The sequence below is a fragment of the Galeopterus variegatus genome, unplaced genomic scaffold (genome assembly GCF_000696425.1).
Source record: "Galeopterus variegatus unplaced genomic scaffold, G_variegatus-3.0.2 Scaffold3312, whole genome shotgun sequence".
Classification (NCBI taxonomy): Eukaryota; Metazoa; Chordata; class Mammalia; order Dermoptera; family Cynocephalidae; genus Galeopterus; species Galeopterus variegatus.
In genome coordinates, this window is record NW_007729423.1 from 155,342 (window position 1) to 166,172 (window position 10,831).

At 34.0% G+C, this 10,831-nt stretch overlaps 1 protein-coding gene across 1 annotated transcript in view; it reads right to left on the reverse strand.

Moving 5' to 3' along the window:
* LOC103600345 (uncharacterized protein C8orf34-like) overlaps positions 1-10,831 on the reverse strand; it is a gene marked incomplete at its 5' end in the record, with an annotated part of 88,093 nt that overhangs the window by 21,110 nt on the left and 56,152 nt on the right. The window contains one exon of the mRNA XM_008584611.1: positions 8,816-8,909. Within this exon, the coding sequence (XP_008582833.1) occupies positions 8,816-8,909 (94 nt within the window). The remainder of the gene's footprint in view (positions 1-8,815; positions 8,910-10,831) is intronic.

Here is a 10,831-nt window from a genome sequence, read left to right on the forward strand (position 1 = left end):
GGGGGGGGGGTCTGATTTCCAGAGTCGCCATGTCATAGTATATTAAATGTTGAGTTTTCAACAAAGAAATAAAAATAATAACTGACATGCCAAGAAACAATAAAATATGGCTCACAAACAGGAAAGAAATCAATAGAAGCTAGCCCTGATAAAACCTAGTTGATGAACTTACTAGACAAAGACTTTTAATCAACTACTATCGATATATTTAAATAACTAAAGGAAATCATGTCAAATACGTTAAAGAAATGTATGAGAGTGATGACAGTTTCCAAAAGGAGACTATAAATAAAGAGATACAAATTATAAAGAGAACAAAATGGAAATTCTGGAACTGAAATGAAAATTTCATTACAAGGGCTTAACAGCAAGTTTGCGCAGGCATAAGAAAAAAATCAAAGAATCTGATGATAGGTCAATTGAGATTATCTAGTCTGAGGAACAGTAAAGAAAAAAAAAGAAAGAAGGATTAAGTTACTTAGCCTATGGGACACCATCAAATATACCAACACATATGTGTGTGTATATATAATATATATTATATGTATATATTATGTGTGAGTATATATACATGTACACGTATATGTAGTCCCAAAATGAGAGATGAGAGAAAAAGGGATAGAAAAAATATCTGAAGAAATAATGGCCAAAAACTTTACACATTTAATGGAAACATTAATCTGCACACCCAGGACCTCAGGAAACTCCAAGTAGAATAAAGTCAAACATATCTACAAAGCAGCAAGAGAAAAACTGCCTGCCATATACAAAGGGTCCTCAATAAGATTAGCAGCTGACATAGAAGCCAGAAGGCAGTGGGATGGCATATTCCCTGAATATAGGCTAGAATATAGGATATAGAAATGCAATATAAATAGAATATAGAATATAGAAAGTTAGGTTAAGAGTAACTTCACAGTGGAGAAACTAGCAAACATTACTGTGGCTTTGTGATATACAACAGCATGAATAAGTAATGTTGATAGTACGTATCCTTCAATGTAAATGATGAGGGTGCTTCACCTCCTTGGCCTTTCTCCCCAAAACCCATAATCATAGTCTAATCATGAGAAAATGTGGGCCCTTCTGCCAAATTCCTGACCTATACTCCTCAAAACTATCAAGGTCATGAAAAATAAGGAAAGACTGAGAAACAATCACAGACCAATAAAGACTAAGGGAGACATCACGAGTAAGTAAAGTCTGATGTTTAATTAATAGTAATGCTGGATTCTTAGGTTTATTTCTGTACCATGGTAATGTGAGATGTTAACAATAAGGGGAACTGTGTGAGGTGTGTGTGGAAACTCTGTCTACTATCTTTGCAACTTTTAGTACTCTATTCTAAACTAAGAAGTTCATATTTTAAAAATTCCTGCTATAAGAGCATAAAAAATTAATGTAGGGCTTGTGTCTTGCTTTTGTAAAAGATAAATAAACATGCATCTTAAAATTTTAAAATTAGTATCAACAACAAAATATACAGAGAAAAGAACATTGAGATGTAACACACCGTCATAAGTATTGGAACAAAGTTGTCAACTTTAGACTTTTAACATTAACTTCTGTTAAATCAAAATATATTTGATATTTTTGATGTAAGAATCCAGTGTTACCTTTTACTAGGTTCAAAAAATATTAATTATAGCTTAAATTTAGTCATCAACTTTTTAACAACATTTATAGATTTTTAGTTTTGTCTATATCAATGTACTAAAAAGGCAATAAAAGCTCAATAGATCTGAATTTTCAGTTGAATACAATTATCTGATAAATACAGATTTAACTAGAATCCATTCTTGTTTTAATTTTCTTTTGCTGCAAAACATAGTGAAGTGCATTTGTCTATATTCCAATCTCAGTATGTACAACAGATTAATAACAACTTAGGTTTACTTTGATTACTTTAATTAAAGATCCTCATAGCTTATGAATATAACTTTTATCACATTAGTAATAAACTACACTTGATTAAACAGCACTTTTGCTTCACTGTTTATTTCATTCATCAGCTTTTTGTAATTAATAAAGTATTTGAATTTATTTATACCATCACATTTTGCATATTTATCATATTTTTTCCCTTCTTTCCTGTTTTCTATTGGAAAATTGTAGAGAGCACTAACATTAATAAAGCAAATTATTTCACAGGTCCTAGCCTCCAAAGCCCTGTATTTTCAGGTTTAGCCTAACGTTTTAAAACGACACATAGAAATGTTAAGCTTGCAAAAGACAGGAAAAGTACCCCAGGCTAAAGTCTCTGTTGTAGATAAAGAATTGTAACACAGCAAAATTGCTGGCTCAGGGACAGATGTCCTTGGTGCAGGTTATCCTACTGATTTATATGTTAAGAAAGTTACTTGATTGTTATGTAAATATTCTAAGGAAATTGTGCAGGGAAAAAAAGTGTTTGCTAAGAACAAGCTTTTGTTGGTGGACTGAGTTAACTTTTTACTAATTGCATTATGGAATATCACTTTGTTATTTCACTGATGTTACCAGCTTCTGTTGTTAAACTAAACTTATTCATAACTCCACCTATGTTCCTTTTTTGTAACTTTCTGGCCTGGAGAATAAATACTGAGAAAGAACCCCAGTTCAGTGCTATTTTTCCAAGGATGAATACCTTTCTCTTGAGGGCTCCTGGAAAAGTAACCCCTTCGGGACTTCTCTCAGCTCAGAAGAAATGGGCTTTGAGTAATCCTTTGCATGTCTGTCACCAAGGGGGATAGAGGTGACAAATGAGAGTGTAACAGAAATTAATGATTTTTATTTTAGTCAGAAATTCTTAAAGGTTGCCAACATGTTTACTTTTTTTTTTTTTTCCTTGCTCATCTTTGTTTCTTTCATACATGAATATTCTTCTGGGATCAATTGTTTTCTCTACCCAAATATATCCTGGAGTAGTTCCTTTAGCAAAGATCTGTGAGTGGTAATCACTCATACATGGTAGTTTCTCTGGGCACAGGATTTCCTCTCAGTCTACTGGAGATGTGTAGTCTGAATTGATGTGAATTCTATTGAAATTCTAACTTCATTATTTTATATGCAACCTGTATATGTGCATACATATATACATATATATTAGAACCTATATCACACACAAACAACTATATACACAGGTTGGGTATACTTTATCCAAAATGCTTGAGACCGGAAGTGTTTTGGATTTTTGATTTTTTTCAAATTTTGGAATACCTGCATATGCATAATAAGATATCTTGGGAAGGGACCCAAGTCTAAATATAAAGTTTGTGTTTCATATACACCTCATACACATAGTCTGAAGGTAACTTTATACAATATTTTTAAAAATTTTGTGCATAAAACAAAGTTAGTATACATTGAATCATCAGAAAGCAAAGGTGTCACTTATGTCAGCCACCATGTAAACCATCTGTGGTTGTTTGGCATCACCATCATTCCTGACTCCGAGTTTATATGCTACCAATGAGCAATCACTTTTTTACATTAATTTACACAGATATAACATGCTATTAATACAGTGAAAAAATAATGTGTCAGGTGTGGAATTTTTCACTTGAGGTGTCATGTCAGTTCACAAAAAGTTTTGGATAGTGGAGCATTTCAGATTTCGGAGCATCCTGGATTTTAGACTTTCAGATTAGGGATGCTCAACTTGTATCATGTCTCTTAACCAGTAGTTCATACCAGTAGTTCTTAACCATCTCTTCACACTCTTTATTGCTTTCTGGCTGGCTTTCTCAGATCCATTTTAATTTGTCTAATTCTCTCTTTAGAATTTTTTAGTAAGATATTTAACACATTTAGCTTTTAATTAGTAACTTTTTTTGTTTTACTTGTGGAATTCATTGATAATCTTTTAAATATCTTTTTGTGTTTTTTCTTAGTTTCCAGTTCTTTCAGTTTGGTTTTCTTGCCTTCTTTTACATCTTTAAACATTCAGAACATACTTCTAATGTAATTTCTTTCTGATTGTCCTATACTTCTTTCCATTCTGATTATGCTCATTCTACTGTTTCTAGCAACTGCTGCCTAACCCTTGTGTTGCTATAACTTTTCAATGCAGTTTATAAATTTTGATTGAGAGCTCATCTTCAGCAGAAGTTGTTTTTTAAATCTTTAGGTGTTATTAAATCCCCCAGTTCTTGCATTTACATATGAGAGGACTTTATGAATTTTAATAATGCTGGCAAATTGTTATTATAATTTAGGGGTTCTAATAATATTGGTAGTTTGTTTGAACCCAACAACCTAAGTACAGACTTGAGGGTTGATTTCTTATGGATAACGTTATATTTTTCATACAAAGCTCAGTACAGGGAGCAAACTTCCTGGCTTTTTTCACAGCTGGTGAGTACAGGTATTGTATTTCCCTGTTCATATCTAAGACAGCCTCTCCAGGTGTCAGGCTTTATCTAGTGACATCACATTGGCTCCCCTGCTTTAAGCAGACCCAGGACCCAATCACCTTCCATTATAAACTTTAAGACCTCCAGCCCCAGGATCTAGGACCTAAACCCAAGTCTGAAGTCTCAAAGCATCATGACAGCATTAGCTTTTATGTGGTAAGTACCACTCTAGGTCTTACTTCTTCATTTTGACATCTGTGTTGTTTTGTTGATTTGGTTTGGTTTGGCTTTTTGTTCATTTGCTTGTTTGTCTTTGGCTTGGTTATTCATGTTTTTTAAAAATCCAATAGGTAATTAGAGAGTGCTGGCTGGATCGACTCTGGATGTTTCTGAGTCTTTCACTTTGAGCCACAGTCTGGAGGACTTCAGATTTATTCCTGCAAATTTTAGCCTTCCTTCCTTCTTCTCCAACCCTACATTTTATACCCAAACTTAATTTATAGGTGGGGAAAGAGTGCTAGTAAAATAAGGTCCAAAGTCTAAAAACACTGTGGAGTCAATTTTAAAAACATAACCCTCTGATTCATTGAACTTTTCCTTTCTTTAGTTCTCAATCTTTAGGATAATCAAAGATCATTTGAGGAGTTACTTAAAATGCAAAATTAGGAATCTTGTGTGCAGAGATTCCAATTCAGTAGGTCTAAAGCAGAGTCCAGGAATATCAATATTAACCAAGAACACCAGTAGGTTCAAATATCTGTGGTTTGATTTCTTTAGTGACTTCAGACCATCAACTGAGAGATTAAAAACAAACACACCCCTGACATGAGTTTTTTTTTTTTTTCACCCTAATTTACACTTTCCCACTAAAAGCAGAGGAAAGAAAAAACAGTTTACTTAATGAAGGGTTCTGCTTACCTTGTTTACAATAAAATTTTATAAAGCTTCTCATTTAATTGTGCAAGATACCTTTTCCTGAAAGGTGCTCATTTATAAAATTTATTTGAGCTAAGTCTTATTTTTAAATGGTGCAATAAGAAATATACACCACTGTAAAGATCCTGACATTATTTGGAAACTTTTTACCATGATGATTTTTGTCTCATGAGAAATTACAGAATTCTATAAAATTACCTAGGCTTAATTTATAGAAAGCTGAGTCAAGAAACAGGTGTTACTGTTGGAATGATGAAGTTACCCTCTTCCTCACTCATAAATTTCTAGTGTCTGAGCCTGTAAGTTACTCTAAATTAGATGCCGAGTTCACATAGATTTATGTCATTGATTTCCTTTCACTAAGGAAAAAAACAGGTAGATGATCTGCATGTATCTTGTTAGCTGTTCTCAAACCACATACATCTGAGTGCAAGTATCAGTGCAGATGCCGGTGCTTCAGTGGCTCCGACTTTCATGTGTCCCAGACCTGGATGTTGGAAGCCACTCTTGAAAACGATTTGCATCTCTGTGCTATAAGCTTGGCTACAGTGCTAGCTAGCATTCCATTTCCAGATGGCTCCTATTACCACCTAATTATTTTAAACCATGATTTTATTCCAAACAATTTAGCATTGTCAAGGGTCACCTCCCAGTACAAAATTGCTGAGATCAAATATTTTCGGTTCTAAGTCTATGGTTAACAGAGTTCAGGAATGGCCTTCTTTAGAGTGATTGATAGACCATTTAGCAAAATCCATAGATAAACTTTAAATCCAATATTAAAACTGTAATAAAACTATAAATAATTTTTATAACAATTGTTATTACATCACAATTATTAAATCATGAGTAGTATTATACCACAACTATTATCACAATTATTATATATTTTATTTTAGATTTTCAACTGTCCAGAAAAACAAGCTAGAAAGTACCAAAGAAATCTATTTGTATGTTCATTTGCTCATTCATTTACTCATGCATTTATTAATTCTTTTCATATTTATGGAGGGCTTATTATGTGCCTCAGTAAGATGAAGAAACCAGATGGACTTTTTCTCTCAAATAATTTTCACCATAGTAGAAAAGGAGAAAATTAGAATTCATATCCAAAAGCTTGGGAAAATATATGCAGAAAGGCAATATGTATTAGATGATAAGGGTTGAGAAAATTCTGGGTATCTTCTTTACATTATCAAGATATGTTTTCTCATCTTAATACTGATTGGAGACATACGGATTTGAGAAAAAGGAAATAAGTCTAGATTTGGAATTGGGTACACTGTTCTATTTTGATTGATAATTGTCTTGTTTTTAAGTTTTAGTTTATTATAAGACACAGTACATGCATGTGATTAATACACTCTGCTCTCTATAAGGGTATTGTTCTCCTGGCTTTGTCCACCGTGGGCACCCGTGTGCTGGATCTAACAGAGTAAAACTAGCACAATTACATCTATTGTGTTTATACAATATGAGGGGTCTTCAAAAAGTTCATGAAAAGATTTGTATTATCTTTTAATTCCATTTTTTCCATGAACTTTTTGAAGTATTTGGGTACACACAGTCATTTGGAGTTTTCTTTTTTTTTTTTAAACACAGAATTTATGGAGGCCTTAAAAGCATTTGGTGAAAATGATTAATCTAAACTCTAGAATAAAAGTTTATGTATATTTAAATATGTGGGAATGTGGGGAAGGAAGAGGGAGGGCGTAAGTGTGTTTGCATTTTTTTCCTAAGAGTGCTGGCCTGCTATTCATTCTTTCAGACTTCTCCTTTCTGTTTCCCATGCTGCTCTTCCCTAGACAATTTTACTTATGATTCCTTGCATTAATGATCTTCCCAAATACTCTTGCTTTTGTACTTGCTTAATGTGTATTTTACTTTCTGAGTCTTCATCAGTTGTGTTCTATGGAAAGTGTCATTTCCCTCCAGTGAAGTCGGTAAAATGTCACTGTGTTTTTCACTCTATTTCTAAGTGTGCCAGCTGGTGACACTTGGGCTCTATGCCTCTTCCTCCAACCCAGCCTGGGCATTCTGACTCTTAGGTCCTCCTCTTACCCATGGTCCCTCTTGCCACAGAACTTGCCATGGAAGTTGTAGAGGGTTAGAAATCTTGATTCTCATTTGATTTTTAGAATAGGGTTTTTAAGTAATGCATGCATGGGGCAAAAGTCCTCAGTTAAGAGACAACAGTCTACAGCCAGTGGGCAAAAGCCCATCTAATCAACTCTAATCACTGTTTAGGTATGGGATTGTATACTTTAATGATTTTAGAGCTAACAGGTGGTTGACATACCGATCCTGTTAAGAGATTTTAAAGAATTGCTGTAGGGAAAAATGTGAAAAAATGTTTGCTAAGGGAAAGCTGTTTGTTGGTAGAAACTTTAGAGACAATTATACTTACATTTAAATGATCTTACTTGTTCCCATTGCTTAAGCTATACTTAGCCATAGATAAATTTGTCACATTGCCCATGTCTTTGTGTCCTTTTGAAATGATTGAATCAACTGATTTTTCTTATGAAACTTCCTTGTCTTTCCAATAAAAAACAAAGCTAACTTTGAATCGGGGCTATACCCGGTTTTCTCCTTCTAGCAGAGGAGTTGCTAAGGTGCAGTCCCTTCGGGCTTCTCATTGCATTCATGTTGCTTTGAGTAATCTTTTCTTCATCTCCATTACACAGTGAGAAGTGTAACAGGAAGTGGGGTAAGGGTATTTTAAAATGCCGTTTAACTTGGAAGTGTGACTTCCTGGACCCCCCAGGGTACACAATCATAATGCTACCTGTATAACATATTAGGTACATCTGGTGGTTATGGCTTAGGAGAATTATTAATTAATCACTTCACACCAATTACCATGAAGGCTATGTTATCACATATAATCATTATTTCTCTCTCCAGGCTACCACTGGTAAAAATGAATAAATAATATTTGATATGTTATTATTTTAAAAGTTGTTTCTATATCATCCAGATACTAATCTCTCAACTGGATTGCTGATCCCATGTCTCAAAATGTCACTAAAGCCCTGGAGAGCATGCACTGAGTCATGCCATAGTATAGTGATCCATTTTTATTATTATAATCTAGCAACTTAAATTGAGAGTCATATATTTTACTTGTCTTGTTATATTATAATAGTAATTTGTTTGTGAATTTAGAACAGATTATTCATTTAACTAGTAAGGATAATTTCATATATAATAATCAGCTGGTCCTAACATACTTTTAAATTTTTTAATAATTACAAATTATCACTGATATAATTCTACAGTATTTCTAGAAGATTCATATTCCAACTTTACATTCTATGTAGACCTTCAGGAAGACTAATTCCTTTCTTTCAGAAAGTTTATTTATGGGCCTCTGTACCACAATTAAGATGTTATTGAATAAAGACAGAGAGCTGAAGTGTACCTTAAATTTCCATATTCTCCCTAAACAAGTCTGAATTTTTTGCAGAAGTTGCTTAATGCCATGAAAATGAAACACCTTTATCATAAGAGCAATTTGCCAGAAAACAGCAGTGTCCACTCACGTTTGTCTTGCTCTGCCTCCACTCCTTCACTTTCTGTGTCACTTGGCAGGATCCAGGGCTGATGAACCACCTGCAGTTGCTTTAAGGATTCATCCTGCCAAAGAGCACAGTTACTTTAGATTTAAGTCTTTTGATATGAAACTAATATGAGTGTATACTTCAGTCTCATTAATTGCATGTTCAAAAACCATAACACGAATTTCCCCACAACAAAGAGCAGCTCTAAGTTCAAATTCATTGTCATGTCATAGACATACCACAGACTCTGAACTCATTTGTTACACATTCTTTTTTTAATAAGATTTAAGCTCCTAATAAGAAAAAATATCTGCACTCTGTTCCTCCTGAATTAGGATTTTTATGGAAATGTTGACACATTCTTGGAAATACAATGATGAAATGTATTGCACAAAATGTGCCTCTTTGCCATCAAGATTTCATATTCCTTTTAATAAGAATGAAGATTAGTAGCATTTAGAGAACATCCTCAATCTTACCCCCAGCACTATTTCACTGCCTCCTTCCTCTTTCTGCTTCCTTATTTTTGTTAAAATATTTCTCGTATGCTTCCTTGCTGCTCTTTGCCTCTGCCACTGACTTAAAGCAAACCCTCATTATTTCCCATCCTGACTGTAGTCCATCTAGGAAGTTTTCTAGGATCAAGTTTCATACCCTCTCTGATTGTCACCCCCCCCCCAGTTAGCTGCCAGAGGGAGTTTTTAAAGATGTCATATAATGTAATCAATACCTTGCTTATAATACTTTAGTGGCTCTCTTATTATTCCCAGGATAAAATCTAAACTCAAGGCCCTTCATGATCCATACTTGTCTACCCTAATCTATCACACTACCCTTTCCATTCCATCTCGACCATTCCAGCTATAGTTAACTGGTAGTTCCTCAATTTTGTCATATTCTCTAATCTGCCAAGATGTTTTGCTCTACATTTCCTTATGTGTTTCAAACATTAACTAACTCACCTCCTCCAAAGCTCAATGGTCATCTCTACTGGAAGCCTTCACTGATCCTCCAAGGCAAAGTTATTCCTCTATTGCTTTATATGCCTATCACGCCAACATATTATTACTGTATAATAATTATTCTTTCTTATCCTCCTGTCTCTATAATAATAAAGAAGGTCCTTGAGAACGTGGATACCTTTTTGTCAGCTATGCATTCCCAGCATCTACTATAGTGCCTGGCACGAAACGTGAATTCTGTTGAGTAAACTTTTGTGTAGGAGAAAGTAAGGAAGAAAAGAAAGGAGGGAATGAAGGGTAGAAAGGAGGAGGAAAGGAAGAAAGACAGGTCCCCTTTAGAACAAAATAACTAACAATTTAAATTTATTGAGCCATAACTCAAGAAAATATTTTCAAATATATTTTAAAACTTAAAAACATAAAATTAATATAATCTGTCAGTTCACTCTTGACCTCTCACATTCAGTCATCATCTTCCCCTCCTTTCAATAATCTTTTCCTCCAACTTGAAATATTTTGCTTCATATTTGTTTAGATAAATACTGTCAAGACAAAAATGAAGCCCCAGAACCCCTGATCTCTAATAAAGAGACATCACGAGACATGAAATATTCACTTTACTTACAATACTTTCTGTATGAGAGAAATGTCCTATCTGCTATCCCTTAAATTTGATGGTAACTTGTGGAGATGTTCAGTCCCAGTCTACAGTTTCAAAAAGGCACAATTTCTCAGGAGTCTGGGAGTGATGTGAGGGATTCAACTGGTAAAGCATGGGAGATATTTTAGGGCAGTGAAACTATTCTCTATGATATTGTAATAGTAAATACAAGATGTTAAGCATTATAGAATTTTATACCACAATGTAAACCTTAATGTGTGCAAATGAAAAAAATCAACTAGGCAGCTGGTGGACTACAGGATGAAAGGCAAAATATTAAAAAGAACAAAACAAAACAAAAAATACAAATGCATTACAAATGTATGAAACAACCTCACAGAAGGGGGTGAAATAATAAGGTGTTGACCTAAGTAA